Raw genomic sequence first — 18772 nt, 5'->3', positions numbered from 1 at the left:
TGACATCAAACATGCACAAGAAATATGAAATCTTAGTTTTATCAAGCAAAAACATTAAACCATGTCAACCCTTGGCTCACATAACCTTCAGCACCATACTGCCGTGTACCGAGATGAGTGTTGAATTATGAATTGTTTTGATCTCCTGACCTCTGCCGGGGTCGAGTGAGGTGAATGCTTTTGGTGCGAGTGACACTTAATATTACTTTTTCCATTAGACATTAAGCAGTGACATCACAGCCTGACCCCTTGACATTCAGGTGGTTTGTTCCAGATGCTCTCGGTCGTAAGCACTTCGCGAGCGAGATGATGGCTGTGACTGAGGAAACGGGGGGGCAGGCTTATGGCTGGATGAGTGGAGGGGGGGGGGGGGGGGGGGGCAGGTGCTGCTTCTGGAGAGCCTCATATGACTGTCTGGGGAAGAAGGCCGCTTATGCAACAGAACTACAACACAGTCCTGCGAATTGTGATTGAAATGCAACTCTTTTTGAGTCTTAAATGATTTACATTCCAAAAGCAGATTGGATTCACAAGTGGTCACATGTTTGATGTAATTGAACGTTACTGTAAATCCACAGAATGAGATATGAGACTGCTGGTTTTGGAAAGGAGGGGAGAACAGGAGAGGGATGTGCGTCGTTGCTACTCATGAAAGAGGAATGGAGCTGTAATTACCGGGTGCTTCCCCGCGTCTGGCTTTAGCACCGCGCTGATTTATTCCCCTTCCACTCCCTTAACTCTCACTCTCTCCTGTCACTGCGGGATAAAGTGTAAATAAGACGTAACTGTTATTTAGAGTGGATCTAACTGAGGGTATAACTCTTGTAAACGTTCCTTATAGTGACTTTATAACTGATTGACTGAGATGGGTATTACAGTAATTAGGCAGTCAAAGTATTATGTCACTTTAATGCCTGCTGAAGTGAAGCGGAGCAGGTGTCCAATTCAAACAAAATCTGCAATGCAAGTATTGCTGTCGGGGGAATAATGCGTCACACTCAATCATGTGTACTGGCACCAGATCCCCACATACAGGAGCCCACTCTTGACACTTATTTCCTTCCAAACAGCATCCAAACCACTGCTGTCCCCTTTTCCCTCCGTCCCAGACCAATTCCCCCCTTTGGTTAAATACCCTCCCACCCCCACCCTCAGCACCTTGCCAGGCCGTCGGGGCTCGGTGTGTTATTAGAAACACATGTGGAGAACCAAAGTGTTTCTGCTCGCATTGACACAAACATGCGTAGGGTTGTGGGAACAAACACAGCCCCCAGACCTGCAGAGGCACACTGACTATTGACTAACATGTCCACAGCACTCACACACAGACAGCAGGTGGGATGGGCTTTAAAACCAAAGTTGCACAGCTAAAACAACAGTGTCCTTTTCCTGGAAAAATGTCTGGCAGTAGATATTAGTAATAAGTCTCCACGATAGACTGTATAAATAAGGTCTCCACACGAAGTCGCAGAATCACTGCATTACGAATTACAGCCACAATGACGGATTTCTGAGAGGATTGAAGAGCTCAGTGGGGACAAACGTACTTAACATAAGCGTGTGATGCATGGCTCTCAGTGGCAAGGACTTCCAATGCATCATCCTCAACGGGGAGGCACAGAAAGCCCCGCGGTGTCCCCTGGCCGAGTCTGCACCGAGAGGGGAGCACACGTGGGGGTCAGACAGCATGGCAGCTAACTCCTTAAGCACATCCGACTGTAGAAGTCATTAATAAGACCATGTGTTGATCTCAGGAAGGTTACTGAGCTTTAGTCTGATTTGCAGCAAGAGCCACTTTGCCAATACCCCTATCCAGAAAGGCTGGATGTTTGAGGATGTATGACTCGGCAAAGAAGGAAACAAAAGATACAGCTGTATTCATAGAAGGACACTAATGTGAATGACAGACGCAGCCAAGAAGCCCATCTATCCGTCACGCAGACTGGTGGTGGGAGTAAGGCTGTTAATCCCCGGAGTGACATGTGTGGTAAAGTGATAGAGAACATCCAGTGACGAAGAGGAATCGCTCTCAGTAGCTTAAGAAGACCATCACTCTTCTAACAAGGGTCGGCCTGACCTGCAAACAACTCCGATAGGGTCATCATTTAAAAGTGATATTCCATAACTCAAGCTTGTAGACGGAGAGTGATTTGTCAGAGAAATTAGAGCTGTTAAAACGCTCAAGCCGAGGCCGCTCTATAGCTGCGGATGACTGCTTCTGGATTCCAGCGATACTATAGAAAACTTTTTCTACATATCACAAAAACAGACGCTCGAACCCTTATATAGGTCGAGCCATGTCGAGGGTCAGATCTCCAGAGGTCAACAGGTTCTCTCAGGACTCTTGCTCTCATTGATCACAGTGTCAACAGATAAGGTAGCACCAGTAGCTTACATTTGAAACCGACAGAAGTTTGCTGTTTGGCTCTTCAAGGCTAATGCCAGCTGCTCTGACAAGGTCCAACTCTAAACACAAAGATGGACAAAGACTCAGCTCCTTCACAAACCCCGCCTTTACATATGTAGACTCTTTGTACTTCCCCTCTCCTGTCTCTCTTCCCTCTCTCCTGTGCTCTGTCTCAGTCATATGAGGGTGTATAAACACGAGCCTCTGTGGATCAGTGCGCACAGAGACAGGATATGAGAGCGATTCCCCTCACCTCTCCCTTTTGAACCTGCGTCACAGACGGAGAAGAGTGGCTCCTTTCCAAAAAAAAGGGCTAAGCATGGGTCGGCTGTGCTCCGCTCTGCTGCATGCCTGTTGATGCTGTTTAAACCTCAGCATCCCGGCAGTGGAAGCAGGAACACCTCACTGCTTTGTACTACTTTCATTGTAAACACCACAACAACTTAGCTGTCATTAGACGGCTGTCATTGCACATATTATAAACAAACTTGTATAATCTTAACAAGCTGGTCTGCGTGCTTGTGGTGGCCAAACACCTGACTAATACCTGACACATACGTTGCTCTTTCCTTTACTTTGTCACCTATCTGTAGCTCAAAGGTCAGCCAAAGACACACTTCGAAACAGATCATTACAAACTTTAAATCTGTCCTGTAACAGGACATAACTTCAGACATCACTTGTGTTGCAGTGATGTAATTTGGCCTGTTGCTACCAGTTAAAAACCAAAGTCAGCAAGTCTTTTCTCACAGCCAAACAGCCTGATGGAGGAAGCAGAGAAGGGATCAACCAGGGATAGAAGAGGAGAGGGATAAAGAGGAAGCAGAGGTGTGGATGGAGAGGTGTTTCATAATTCCTGTTGCCAGATCCTGTACCTTTGTGCGCCAGGTCCCAGCCGTCAGGGTGGGGAAACTTTAAGGCTGATTCAGAGGTTGGCTGAAGTAAATATATATAGCACCGGTAAAGGGAAGAGCAGGAACACGTTTTCATAGGTAGACTGTTCAGACTCAATTAGGTTCCTTGTCTTTGTGCTTTCCCTCTTATACATGTGAAGAGCATGGATTGGAGGAGGTAAAAGACGATGTTCCAGACACTGTCAGCTTCACTTACACCTCTTCCTCCTCTGCCCTAATACCACCACATTACTACATTACTATATAATAACCCATCCCAGGATCATTACTCAGACTCAAATTGGAGCAGTTTAGATCTAATCTGAGATCACCTCACAGCGCTTTAGATCAGAAAAATAAAAAGGCTCGCCATAAAAAAAAAGAGCCATCATTTTCACTGCAGTGACGGCTGCTCGTAAATGTCATAAAGCGGGATGGGTGTAATGGGGAAGGAGAGAGATGGGAGAAAAGTGGGGAATATGAGATAGTCAGGTATAAATATTGACGGCAGTGTTAATCTTAGCATGCCATCTAGTGGTGAAAGGTGGTACTATTGGAGAGCCCAGCTGCAGCTTGTAGTAGGGAATCCTGGCAAAATGACAGGCGTCACTGTAAAACGAGTCTTGATTAAACTGCAAGAAGGGTCTGGCTTAATCTAATCTTTATAAAATGAATATAAATGAACATCCGGATAACACGAACAGCTGACTTTAAATCCAGAAAAAGGGTCTTCCTGATGTTAATTTAATCAGCCTCATTTTCTCTGAGCTGAATAAGTAATTTTTCACGGAGCAATTTTATTCACCATTTCATTGATGTTACGCTCTACTCAGCTGGAACCCAAAGGTGCCAAGTCAGCAAACAACTTGACAGTTTCTTTTAAAAAGAGAGCAGATAGTAAAAGTCAAGATTAATGTGGTGCGGGAAAAAATAGAGCCAATATGGTTTTTAAATAAAGCCTAGGAAAGTGTGGGGCCGCGCTGTATAAAAGCCACCATAACTTTATCTTGTAGGTAAGGATCAGTCACACCTCAACTCCACCTTTTAAAGACCCCCTCCAGTGCACATCAAGTGTTTAACCTTGTAAACATCTCGATGAGGCGTTTTTCATGTGATACAAGGGACAGCATAAGCAGTCATCTCCATGGCTGGGCCTATCTGCTTTTAAACTGCAGTGTACCAAGGACAGGCTGAACAACACGTTTTCAGATTGGCAGGTTTGAGACGTCACAAACCTAAGGAGCCAATCCCGTTAACGGACGGGGTGACGCTATGCATATCATTATGTGTAACCTATGGCAACCATTTCAACACATTTCAAGCTAACTAGGTTTCAACAAGTTGCCGCTAAACGATGGCAGAGACGTGTTTTGTTTTCGCAACAGAGGGGGAGGTTGGAAATTTGCATAGTGGGCGGGACTATGCAGACTTTTACAAGGTAATCAAATGTATTTTGCAGAAAAAACAAAACATTTTATGCCTTAAGACATAACTGGAGCTGGTCTTTAAGGCCAGCGTCCCAACCACATATCCTACACTAATATAATGATATCATGACTGATATCATACCCATCAGAAGTGTCCTCTGAACCCTTCTGAATATACAGCACAAAGAGGACCACCAATTAATGGGCCAGGGAGAGGGAGGGTGGGTGCGACACCATGCTACATAAACAAACTTATCTCGACAGGGTTGCCTGGTCAAAGGAGCGAGATGTGCGAATGGCGAAGGAGGCCGAGAGAAAATGAATTACCTTCCTGACACACGTCAAAGCCAATCACGGCGGAGCATCCCTTGCTGTTGCCGCGCCCCAAATCCCCGCCGCCACCGTTGCGTTTCATCTACCAGTGTTAGTATGCACACAGGCCGCGCGCCAGCCTCCAAATGTATTCATTTATTCAGAGCCCCTCGGAGAAATCACAGTGTCTTGTTGTCCTTTTTTTCCGCGGCTGTCCAGATGGAATTTGCGTGAATAACATCAGTTTAGTGAGGCAGAAAATAAGTACAGGCTAGCACAGCGGAGGGGACTAGATTACGCTCTCACACACCGCCCCAAAAAAAGGACGGAACGACAAGTGTCACCTTCATACACTTCTTTCTCCTTCTCTTCCCTCTTCTCATTCTCTTTTCTACTTCTATTGAAACTTATGAGGCAGGGGAGGAGGGCGAGAAGTGAGAGATCTATACGGCTTTTGCTACAATCAGTTTGTGTTATCATGCACTGCAGGTGCAATTAAGCAGAAGATCATGAATCAAACAACTAGAGCATCTTTTCATTAAAAAAGGTGAGCGGCCATCAAGGGAGTGCAGCCCAATGCTCATTTATCCTTGTTTTGTTTTGCATTTATAACACAACTAATTGCATTAATTAATCAGATGTACTTGTAATAGGAGGGAGAGCATCTAGCTCAAGTAATTGAATGAGATGAAAGTGAGGGAAAAAAACTGTAAATCAATATTTCCAACCTCAGTGAAGCCCAAGAGAAATTAAAAAGTCTTCAGTCAGAGTGTGGAAAGCCTCAATATTCGTCCAGCCAATCAAAAAGGATTCACTACACAGCCTTTAAGTGGAACAGTAATTGTCTTTAGTATAAACTCCTGAAATTGGATGTAGTAGAGTCTATAAGATGTGCTTATTCCTGAACCTAACCTTGAAAGACAAGGCACAACAAGTGTGCGATTTGATATAGAACAGGTATCATTGGTATCACCTGTGGAAGGAAGACATACCAGCTGAGATCAAAGAATGAAAAGGTTAAAGAGAAAAAGAGATTTGAATTAATCCTACCTCTCTGAGAACGGTACTCCCATATCCTCTGTACAAGCCCCGCACCCCCTGTTCAGAGACAACAGAACATTTTTACCATCACAGACGATACAATTAATAATCACAACAACCAAAGTATGAAGTTTTAAATTAAGCTTTGAGAATTATAATATGAGAAAAAAATATATATTTCAACTTAATTCCAACTAGATTTGTCCTTTGTTTCTAACACTGAAGACCTTTTATTCATCAAAGCTTATAGGTGGCTTAGGCGTAGGTATGCTCCTATCAAAGCAGTGGGTGAATAGCTTCTGAAGCCCTCGCTACACAGCAGCTTCCTAACATCAGACTTGGGGCAGCAGTGTCCGACACTTTTTGGCAACTTTCTGAAACCAACTATTTGACTTTTGAGTGTGTAGCTGAGGAAGAAGTAGAGTTTTAACTCTCTTTGTTGTGCCTTGACAAGTATTTCTGGCACATTTCGATGTAAAACCCAGTTTAACACGTTGTCTTACAGGAAAGATTGAGAGTGTGATCTCTTACACATTTTGGCTTTCAGACATGTTTGAATGTCAAATGAAACTTTACTTTTTGAGCAAGCACAAACCTTTAGTATTTTGTGTACAGGTTTGAGCTTAGTTTGTTTCAATTTGAATGTGGTTCTCACATTTCTTACAAAATGACTGCTTTATAGAGGTGTGACTCGTCATTACAATTAAGTGGTGAGCACTAGGGATGCACAATATTATCGACACGTTATCGATATCTGCAGGTATGTCCTTTTTCAGCCGATATTTTCTGAAGATAAAACAATGTTTTAATTTTGCCTAAATGCTCGATGATTCCCTAAAAGAGCTTGACGTAATGCTACGACATTAATTGCCTGCACCACCCCTCTTCCGTCAAGCGTTAAGAAGGGTGCAAGATGTCTGCGGCATGGCAGTTTGTCAAAGTTTCCGAAACGGACAGCGAGGTTGTGCTCAGCATCGGTCATGAGAGGAGGGGCCAAATCTCATTCATTCAACACTACAAATTGAATCGCCCATCTCAAGAATCTACCAGTGGGCCGCTACAATAAGAGTAGGCAGGATATCAATTCCACTCCAGGGGAGACTTGATGTTCTCTTCAATTGGGTAGAAAAAAAACATGTGCCTAATATATCGGTATCGAAATCGGCAATCGGCAAAAAGTGCCTTGATTTCTGCGTACCTCTTCTCTGAGTGTGGCCAGCAGCATGCGGTAGGTGCTGGAAGACGGGGAAGCCTGGGTCCTCTGTTTGACCACCTCTGTGGGCACCCGGATCAGACACGCCACCTACAGGACAGAGAGAGCATGGGTTTAGAATAGCATGTGTGTTTCATGGCGCATGGCCATGATAAGGCACGGCCTGAGGAGAGCAAATACATTAAGCTGGAGGGCTAACGAGAGCTTAAGTTGGCGTCCACTTGGGCATATTAACAAACCAGTACACACAGCAGATGTGATACCTGAGTAACAGGTAGAAAGGTCATTGGGTTGACTGTATATCGGTCTCCGAAGAACATGTGCTTCCTTCAACACACTGATACATGCACGCATCTCAGCAACCGCACTCCCCGCTACAAGTTCCAACCCATCAACCATATGTCAACTAAAATATGGACTGCCAACAGCTAGTGAAGATAGACATGAATATTTATGCCTCATAACTCCCATAGCCCTAAAGGCAGGCAGGCGGGCACAGCTGCCCACCTGGCGCCTTGATTTCCCATTTATCCTGCACCGGAGCGGAAATGCAGACTAACGGCGAGCAATCTTACGGAGCGATTGGTGAGCCGCCCCCCCCGCCGTGACTCCCCTTGGTCATACAGATGCCAGTGTGCCGGTGCCACCCTCGCGTGATGTAGGGTGAGCAGAGTGATGGAGACACTTCAATATAGATAAAATGCATCCCTTCCTGTATTGAGTCTTCTATATTCAACAATACTGATTTAGCATTTTGGGCCGGAACAGAGGTTTTTTCGAGAAGAGAGAAGAGGGGCCCTGAAGGATAAGGCTGCGTTGCTCTCTCAGGGGGAGGAGGCTACACGACAGCTGCTGGAGAAGTCACTTCTGTCAGCGACTCGTCCTTTCTGTCGTCTCCGCCACCTGACACCAAGGACACCTTATGAGCTAGAACGTGAGTGTATGTGGAACACAAAAGGTGAAAGGATAAGTCAGAGGAGCTGGAAGTCAAGTGAAATCGCAGACTGAGCTAAATAAGACATTATATGTGAGTCTGTACAGGCAAAGTTCTGGCTCTGTAAGTCCAAACACGATTGACTATAATAAGATCTATTTCTCAGCTTTGATTTAAACTTCAGCGTGTGACTTTCACTGAAAGCGAATGAAAGTTTTCCTCTTTTCAACACACAATGAGCAGACAAGCCTCATTCCCTGTGCATTAGAGCAAAAACTAAAGACTTGAATAGGTGTCTGCAAAGAATTCAGCGCAAATCTTCTTGTTATTTCAGGTGAGTACGCCCTGAGTCGAGCTGCGTCCTAACCGCAGTGCAACAGTACCACCAAGTGGCCAAACATTTCCCCACACATCACCGCCCTCTGGTAACCAAGCTGGCTGCATCCATCTCAGAGATCTCATTTGCCCTCCCTTTGGTCAAGTAACCATTTTATAATACATTGTACATCATGTTTTCCCCGAACCAATTCTCCAAAGGAGCAGACTAAGGCGGCTAAATAGAAAGAAAGTGCCTATGACAAGTAATTACTGACGTAATTGGATGTGGGGCCTGGAGTTGAGACGGCCTTTCCTCTCCTGTCACAGCAGAGGGGAAGGCGGAATGAGCCGGAGATTATACCAAATAAATTAGGGACATTGTTTATTTGGGAGTAATTTGCGCGTCTAGGGGAGGGGGGGATTGATGTTGAGTGGGGAGAGGATAGAGCGTGCAGTCTCTGAGGCCATTTCAGATCTCAGAAAACAGCAGAAAATGGGGGAACAATGGCAAGGAATTGGGGCACGATAGTACAGAGCTGGGGCTTTAAAGTAGACTAGATTAATGCGTCATATCTTGGACCGTGTCCCTCACTGCTAGTCTGGTTTGTTACCTCAGATTTAGGGAAGGCATAAGGCTGTCAGGAAGACGGACGTCTTTTTCTCCGCTTTCTTCGCCTGCCCTTCATTCTCCATGCTTTTCTTTGGCTTGTAAACGTATTACAAACCCATTGGCAGGCTTTTAAATTCCTGTCCCATTCATCTTTATTTACAAGCTGTTGAATTCGTCGAGCAGCGTTAATTAGAAGGCTGCCTGCCTGTGATTGGAGCCCCTCAGTTTCTCTCGGCCTGTTGTTGTTAATCCAAATGACAGAGCGTGTTTTCAATTTCCAGCGCTGGCCGCCAAACAACAAGGTAGGAAGCTGGCGCTCAATCACGGGCGTACCACAGTGAGGAATGGGAAATTAGCAGAGAGTCACAGCACATTATCGGCATCGCCGGCGAATCAATCTGCAGATTGAGTCATTACATCCCTCCATCCTGCCTTCCTTTGGTGCATTCCTCCTTTACCGCTCATGGTCATCAGGACACAGCGGTCAGTCAATCAGGAGCAGATTACTATTTGGCGCCATGAAGGGACAACAGGTAAGAATAACAACTGTTACGGGCATCAATTATTGGGATTTAATTATCATTAAAATAAACTGCAATAAGCATGAAAACAGACAATTTGTTCAAAAAGGGGCATTTAAGCTTTGCCTTGTTTTGACACTGACCAAATGTGGAATCTGGAACTTAAACTCCTAGCTCAAACACCTCCATCGATCATCAGTCAGTAACTTAAACTAAATTAACCAAAATATAAAATCCCTGTCGAGCCTGTGAAGGCGACAAAATCCACATCTCCTGCCCTAAACTAAAACATGAACCATCATATGAACCAGCACCAAACTCCCTCCAATTTTCGAGGTTTTTCATCATATGCCCAATCCTGAAAACCCATTATAGCACCCAAAAAGACTTAAATAAGGTTTCTACAAAGGAAGGAAAGGAAGAGAGGAAAGGTCATAAAGAAAAGGAAAAAGATGAGGACACTGCGAGTCTCTAAATTTGAAACAACAGCCAATAAATCACAGAGCTTGGCGCTGCTCGAAGGCGATGCATGGATTATTCCTCTGCGCCAAGTTAAGTGGCTGCCAGTTTCAACCCCCAAAACTCCTCCCTCTTGCGCCCGTCTCCTCTCTGTCCCCCTATCTTGTCATGTCACACTGTATTTTCGAGTACATCCTCCCACAGACATGCGGTGTTGAGGTGGTGGTGGGGGGGTTTATAGATGCGGGAGAAGCCCGCCGCCTGGCCTTGACAAATGAGCTTTCAGGGCAGACGTCGGGCGAATGGGAATGAAGATAAATCTGATCTAATGGCTGGATAACAGCCTGCTAGAGCCTGACAGACGCCATCAGCTTACACATTCTTTATGGGAGCGTCCCAACACCGCAGTCACACAAACACCGGGACACTTCAGGCTGGGGGGACTTCTGTCATTGTCCTGACCCTCTCTAGTTCTTCCTCTACACTACTTATGATCTCCACCTCTCTGTCTGTCATCCGTTGAGTAGGTTTGGATAGAAATGGCATTAGCTGTGACGTTTGAAGACCTCCGTTTAATACATTTCTGCAAAATAGTTATATTTTTACACGTACATATTTCCCCTCCCTGTTATCCTTTATCTAACAAAGGAATTAAGTTTGGCATTGAACTATAATTCGGTGAGGCTGCTTCCTTTTCCCTCAGTAAACATCACACAAAAGGCTTAACTATTAAGATTCATAAAGATTTAAGTGTTCCCTTCTCCCTTTTTCAATTCCCACCTCATAGTTTATGCAGAATCAATTATGAGCTGTAACTCCCTCTGCTTGGATCATAATAGACTTTTGACTGGAGCAAACAACAAGGTAAGAAGCTGGCGCTCAATCACGGGCGAACCACAGTGAGGAATGGGAAATTAGCAGAGAGTCACAGCACATTATCGGCATCGCCGGCGAATCAATCTGCAGATTGAGTCATTACATCCCTCCATCCTGCCTTCCTTTGGTGCATCCCTCCTTTACCGCTCATGGTCATCAGGACACAGCGGTCAGTCAGTCAGGAGCAGATTACTATTTGGCGCCATGAAGGGACAACAGGTAAGAATAACAACTGTTACGGGCATCTCTGCTTCGATCATAATAGACTTTGACTGGAGCGCACGTCGAGAAAGTTAGTGCCAAGTCGATAACATCATCCACAGAGGGAGGCTTGGGGATGGGATTAGCAAAGCGGCGAGTCTTATGAAGCTTCTGTTGCGAATGTTGCAGAGTGGAAACAGAAGGTAAAACACAACTTAGAGGAAAAGTATCCAGAGGAAAGAATCATGCGCTGATGAAGAGTTGGAGTGGGGTAGAAAGACAAGGACCAAATAACAGTTTGCTTCTTCTTCTTTAAGTTTCTGTGGTAGAAGAGTTGAGAAGAAGAGGACAGGTTGAGCCTGTATGGTTTAAATTAAATGCTGTAATTGCATAACACGCCTCTACAGTCCTTAAGTAGATAAAAAACAAAGCACGTAAGACTCATATCTTCTTTAAGAGCATGAGAAGGACTTTAAGGAGTAATAATGGCAGAAACATAATGTTAAATTAACTAATTAATTGATCATTTAACTGTTTTAGCACTACACTAATAAGTTTAGTCAAACTTAGTCAAGCTTATATGAGCACCCCAGGGCAACATCTAACTTAAAAATCATTAGCAGCGCCTTCAGAGAGACAGAATCATATGTGGTAGCGATTGCATCATACTGCAGGTGTTTAGGCCCCGTGCAGCACTCAGGGCAGCACTAGGGTAGGCCTTTCATGGCTAAGCCTGTAAGATTACTCGCTTTGAACAAGACGTATCCAGTTGCCCGAATGCAGCGGGATGCCGCCCCTCCTCTGCTCAGCTCGACTCCGAGGATTTTATGCCTTTGATGTGCTCAAATCCAGAACAGCGGGGAAGGGGTTAAAGGTAGCCGCGACCTCGGGTTCACCTTTCACCCTCGCATTGGACCGTGCCATCGTCAAAAAGTAGGAAAGAGTCACTGATTTTTTTTTAAAAGTTATACACTCCAGTGGAATTTGCGGGAACTTATACATTGACTGTAATCAGAAGGTGTTAAAACCAGAACTCTGATTTTATCTGTGTGGATATAAGAGTGACATGTGTCCTACGAACAGTGAGACACCCAGATTCAGATCCTGCACAGTGAACAGCCTTCCATGTGGAATAATCCCATTTCATAAACATGCAAAACTTGACTAAATCACATCCATCCAAAAGCCATGAATACTGAAAACCTTGGATTCTGCAGAAAGCTACGGTGGTATAGCAGGGGGGCATCCCTCTTTCCATACCCCCCATCCCTCTACCCCCCTTTGTGCCAATGTAAATATGTGCAGCCCCCATATGGCTCAGATTCTGCACTTCCCTGCGAGTGATTTGGAGAGGATGGGCTGAGGAAATTGCACTGCTCCTTGTTGGTTTCAAGCCTGAATTCCCGAGACTGAATTGGCAGAGTCTGGGGGCCTGAGCTGGGATAGTAGATGAGTCAATAGGCAGTAATGAGGGGCAAGCGCTGGGGCACTCCTAAGGAAGCTCCTTTAACTCACCCAGCTGGACTCTGGGGTGCACAGCCAAAAACACATACTTGCCCTCCTCCCCTGTTGCCCGTTTGCATAGTGGTCTGTGAAATTAGACAGTGGCATTCATTCGGGTTGTACAGTGGTGGGAAAGAGACAATGGGGGGAGAGCGAGTGCATGGAACAGCAACAAGTGCGTGTAAGGTAAGCCTTCAAGACATTCGACTGAGATGGAATTACATACACAACTTAATGACAAAGTAAAAGTTAAAATCAAAACGAGAGGAGTCAAAAGTTGGGAGAATGAAAGACAAGACGACTCACTATTTCTCCCAGGGAGGCGGCCAGCATGTGAGTGACAGGTGCCACGTGCTGTGCTGCTAGCACTCCTCCGGCGCCGAGCAGGGACTTTGTGCAGTCGTAGGTGACAAAGAAAGCAGCGGCTGAAACCAAGCAGAACCACAGCCATTTAAGGCCCATTAGTCAACCAGCATACAGCAATTAATATCCCTCACTACCACTGACAGGGGAGAAACTGAGGTGTGAGCGTTTGTGTGTGTATGTGAGTCTGTTCCTGCGAGTGCAACACGGGAAAAAGCTCAGAAAGTTAAGAGTGACTCATTTGGATAGAGTTTTTACTTCCACTACAGATAGGACAGAGGTGTAAAGACTACTGAAATATTCTACTCAAGTAGAAGTATTGTTCCTATTGTACTCAAGTAAAAGCACTTGAATAAAAAATGACTCAAGTAAAAGTAAAAAGAAGCTCACTTTAAAAGTACTCAAAGTAAAACTAGTTATTTTCCCACTCTGCTGATTTTTATAATAAACTAATTTTGCCAAGGTTACCTTACACATGCATCCTGTGCAAATGAAATATAATTAAACTTTATTTTCAAACCTGGGTCCTATGTTTACATGTTTTGGTGTCAAAATGACGAGAGATGGACCTTTTGTCAAAGAGTGAGATCCTTTGTTTAACCAAAAACAGCCCTCTCTTCATAGCCACCAGACTCCATTGACAAAAACAGTAATTTTACTTTGCAGAACACGGGAGCTGCTGATGGTCTACCGCTGCCTCTACCAGTTAGTTTGTTTGTGTTATTGTGTGGTGTTTTAAAGGGTTAGTTCGGTTCCAAACTAACCTGTGTTATGACATGTAACGAGGCAGTGGTAGACCAGCAAGTCCCATGTTCTGCGGGGTAAAATGACAAATGGAGTTTGGTGGCTTTGAAGGGAGTGATCTGACGGCTGTTTCTGGTTAAACAAAAAACTTCCTTCAGTCTGTGTCAAAGGTGGTGTTTCCTCCGAACTCTCTTCTGTCAAACTCATGGTTCACTAACGTTATGCGTCGGGCCGGTTGCAGCCCAGCTCTCCTTCTTCCCTTAGCCTGTTTTTGATACAATGTTTTGATTGGTGTCTGGTCCAAGTCAGTTTTCTTTATAGCTCGCAATATCCATGTATAAATATTTTACTCAGTAACGGCTGGATGTACAAATGAATGATGTAAAAAACATACTTAAGTAAAAGTACAATTACTGAAAGCTACTATTAGCCTACAGCAACTTGAGTACTTATAATTTGTTACTTCCACCTCTGAGATTGGATAATTATCAAATCAACAACATGCAAATATAAAACAGATTTATGCAATCGCTTTACTTAATGGTCTATTGATTATCGAATACCAGTGTTTCTATTTGGAAACTAGAGTCTAGAGCAGTTGTATTATTAATTTTCGCATTCATTACATTTTTGTACATTCCAAGATCTACTTTGTAAAGCGGTGGTTCTATGTTATTAAAGTCAAGATAATAAAAATTATGTCATCTAAAAAGTCAACTTGCTCCCAGGTATCCTCACACAAAGAACAATCTTGGTTGTTTGGTTTATGCCTCTGAGAATGCCCATTAGCTACAATGCTGCACTGTGAAGCTTCATCAAAACACACACACACACAGCTTTAACTATGAGTGTCTTACCGTTGGGGAAGGAGCCGACAGCAGCAGATGGGACTCCGGCGTAGATGCCCCTGAAGCCCCCTGCCTTGTAGAAGCCCTGCTGACTCTGCAGTCTTGTCTTAATGGTGTCCAGGGGGAAGAGGGTCAGATCCACACACATCCCTGCACAGCCTCCTGCCTGTGGAGACAATCACTTTGTGAGACATAATGCCCACAAACACACTCTATAACCCGAGTGTGGAAAACACAAACTGATATTTTACTTAAACTTGCATTTGTTGATTTTTTTAGCCACTCGGGGCAATGCAACACAACACTGACATATTATCACCTCATAACATTGATATAGTGAACTGTAAGGCAGATTTCTGTTTATACATCAAACACAGCGGGACAATCTTAAGAGTGGTTTTTGATGAGCTCATGTGAATAAGCTTAATATTCACTCTACTTTTAGCTCTATTTTAGTCTCAACCAACTCCTAGGGTAATATCTATCTATATAGATAGATATAAGATATACGCACGATACCAGCATTTTAAACTTGGATACGATACGAATAAAAAAGGAAACAATATCGATTCATGTTAAGTTACCACGGCAACAAAAAAAAGGCACAAAGTCATATTTTTTGGCCTTTAATTACCAACCTGTACACGGTGCTGGTACAGAAAAAGTCACTGAATATATACAGACACATTTGACAAACTGTTAATTGTAATAAAAGGCATAATGACAAGGATTTTCCAATATATATATATATATATAGATACATATATACATACAGTTTTATATATATATACTAATGAGTGAATCATCATCCACAATTGCTCTCTCTCTCTCTCTTTTAGTTATTATTTAAGCTTTGGTACCTTTCAATATTATTGAAAGTAAAATGAGCTAATCAGCTAAAAGTATGGAAGTAGAGACCCAAAACTTTACAGATAAATACTGTACAACCAAATGAATGAGGTACTTCAATAATATTAGCGTTTTTGTAATATATTAAAACTTGTATTGTATTATGATATACTACTGAATCATAATATTGATGCATTCATTTATAAGGCACATTATAATGATGCAGCTGGTCAAAGTAAAGCTAATTTTACTATCTACTTGTAAGTCTGTTACAATGCATCATAGTTTATTAGCGGATCATATGTAGTCTACATTTAATCTTTGTCAGGCAAAGTAGCAAATCAGAGTAAAAAGGTGGGGGGGGGAATTAATGTATTTGTTTTGGGAATGTATAGAAGATGTAGCAAGCAAAAGTGACAAAAAAATAACTTATTAAACCGAGGAGAAGCAAACAAAATGTTTTTGACCATCCAGCTTTCATCAGTGAAAGCTTCATCACAATTTGAAGCTACTACACACATAAACATGAACTTTGTCGTTTTTGTGAATCTAATAACCATCCCCTCTTTGCACGTTTATCAAGACAGGACTGCCCCGCCCCCTGAGACGTGCTCACACTAACAGCCGTTACAGCTCACAGCGTGATGCTCTTATCTCTAATGACTGTTTTAACTTAAGCGTTAAGAGTTGCCCCAGCCTACACCATTACTCGCCTTTATAATGGTGCAATGTGTAATAACTCAGTTAGCTACCTCCCGATGTGTCAAGCTATTATTGTTTTTTAATGATATTAGTATTTTTCAAGCTTGTTTAACGTCTGTTGCTGAGAAAAGATGACACAGAAGGTCAGAGAGATGAGGGCTATCATTATCTGTCTTCTCTGATGCTATATTATGCAGACAGGCTTATTCTTTATTGTCTGACATGAAGAACACGCACGAAACATATCCATGACTTCAGCTCTTGTGGTATCCTGGTCTTCAAGCATAAGTAACCGACATAACTTCTGATTAGATGTGCTTAATTTATAGATACGTTGGAGGCAATACTTACGTCATGCTGTCAATTTGTATATAAATGCCGACTTACCACCAGAGACGCGACGAACTCTCGTCTCTCCATGCTCCGCTCTCAAATTGTTCTCCTGTCAGTCGTGCAACTCCTAAATTTGCAACTGTTCTGCATGTTCGACACTCAACATGAATAAAAACATGCCTGTCAAGGACGCTGCCATCTTGGTTGTATTGCTTCCGCATGACGTCACGACGCATGCTGCTCACGTGATGTATAACGCTACTAAAGCGAGCGTATCTCTCAGTCATGTTAAACTCGATGCTTTAATGGCTTTATTGTCCCAAAACGTGAAGTAATTAGGGGTGTGTGTTGTGTTTTAAAAAGACATACTTACTCACACTGTATGTATTTTAATGTAGCCTACAGCCAGGGAAAATATATTCCTACAATATTAAATTGTCCAATGACACAGAGAAAAGGGGGGAAATAATCTGGTTAGAGATCAGCAGAGGACATAATGTCACAGTTTTGATTGGCTGAATTATATTGCAGTTGTCTGATTTGGCATAAAACCTGGTATAAACTAATTTTGATGTTTTAATTTGAACATGATATAAATATATAGTCATGGACTGACAAGATGCATTTTCAATAATAGAAAAATTATCAAACTTAGCAAAAGAAAAAAACATGTACATCTGTGACCTACCTTCACACACACTTTTACTGCCATTCCATAACTTTACCCCTTACGTCTCACCTCTCCCCCGTGATCCCGTTGAGTAAGTGTGCTCAGGTGAGTGTGTTCTTTTCCAGTGACACGCCGACTGGGTTATTTATGGGCTGCTGTCAGCCAGCCAGCGCCTCCTATTAGAGAAGAGCAGGCGAGGGGCCGCCACCTCTTTATTCAGCCCGGACCCAATGATGTCTGGGCTGAGTGCGCCCAGTTTGAAGCTCGGTGCCCGTCATCCATCTTGTTGAAGCTGGTCTCACAGGGATCCGGTTGGATGTGAGCCCCAGCTGGATCTGCACCGGGCTGCTGTCTTGATCTGTATTATGGCTGGGGATGGCAATAGCATCACTTACCCTCTGCATCTCACGCTTTTATTGTCTCGATGAAGCAATTCATAAGGTGGACTGCAGACGAGTATTTCATTGTAAGAATTTCTCTGTTGTTGCCTGTTTTAGGCATGTTTTACTCCATTGAACATAAGAGTTATTCATTGTTGCACTTCCATTGTGCTTCTGCTTTTACATTTAAGCCCATATCTAAGGAAGACTTTGTCCCCCAGTTAGGTCAATACAGCGCATTAATTCTGTGCCATACCTGAGATTGATTTTTTCTTCTTTCAGCTGTTGTCGAGAAGTTTGCAGTGTCCAGAGTCTTGTCTCTTCTGTCATTTAAAGCCATTTATCACCCTGTCACAGCACGTCCTTGTTTATTAGGGTTTTTGTCAATTGTGCTCCATATGCTGTATTCAAGTCACAATGGATTGTAAGCAAACCTTAAGATGCATTTAAAAATGTACGCTTTATAGAAGTTTCTTAAAAAGACCAGACAACCTAAAATCAGAGTGTTTTGTTGTGGAGAACATGCTCGAAAAAGTAGTTTCACTTCTGCTCCAGAGCTATTTATTTATGTCTAGTGATGGAATACCTGTTAACTTTTAACACCCACAAGCTGCTTTTCAGCTCCACCTAATGTTCTCTCAACTGACTTCAACCAGATACGTGTCAGAAGAGGAGCTCACAATATGAGAAGAAGAATTTAAAAAAGAGCAGGAACTGGTCTAAAACGAGGTCCATATTGTTCTGATGAAAGCCCTGCGAGGGGTATAGGTGAATTCATCCATAGACGTTAATGTTAAAGCTGGCTAGATGAGAGTAGGAGTGTGCAGTTTCCTCTGTGTAAGGTCAATGAGAAGCACCCGGAGTCTGGGCAGATTTGCAGGGAGCACCATTGATCTTGACCCACTCCGAGTATGATCTCAGAGATAAAAGGGAGGAGACGAGAGGGGAACTTATTCACTGTCAGCCACAAGTCAGCAAAGGCCAATTCTAGCCTGCAGGCTGTCTTTGAAAAACTGAAGGGCAAAATCGCGTAGGATTAAGGCACGGGGTGGGGAGAGAGAGAAATGCAAGCAGCTATAAGTGTTATTGTAATAATACAGACTAAAGCATGTGTGTTAGGTGACAGCCAAAGTGAACTCAGGGTCAAAAGGTCATGCGATTGCACAGG

The 18772-nt window shown here is 43.4% G+C and overlaps 1 protein-coding gene across 2 annotated transcripts in view; it reads right to left on the bottom strand.

Annotated features, from left to right (window-relative positions):
* The window catches only part of slc25a26 (solute carrier family 25 member 26), a 56923-nt gene extending 40180 nt beyond the window's left edge, over positions 1-16743 (bottom strand). For both annotated transcript variants that reach the window (XM_069677793.1, XM_069677794.1), the window contains exons 1-5: positions 16609-16743; positions 14680-14836; positions 13022-13140; positions 7279-7383; positions 6090-6137 (exon numbers count right to left, since the gene is read on the bottom strand). In XM_069677793.1, the coding sequence (XP_069533894.1) occupies positions 6090-6137; positions 7279-7383; positions 13022-13140; positions 14680-14836; positions 16609-16641 (462 nt within the window). In that variant the 5' untranslated portion in view covers positions 16642-16743. The remainder of the gene's footprint in view (positions 1-6089; positions 6138-7278; positions 7384-13021; positions 13141-14679; positions 14837-16608) is intronic.
* Positions 16744-18772: the final 2029 nt, after the last annotated feature.

This window comes from Semicossyphus pulcher, unplaced genomic scaffold (assembly GCF_022749685.1).
Source record: "Semicossyphus pulcher isolate SPU_LCO1_2020_fin unplaced genomic scaffold, fSemPul1.0.p SCAF_3, whole genome shotgun sequence".
Lineage (NCBI taxonomy): Eukaryota > Metazoa > Chordata > Actinopteri > Labriformes > Labridae > Semicossyphus > Semicossyphus pulcher.
Note: the sequence above shows the minus strand (reverse complement) of the source record. Positions and strands in the feature narration are given on the sequence as shown.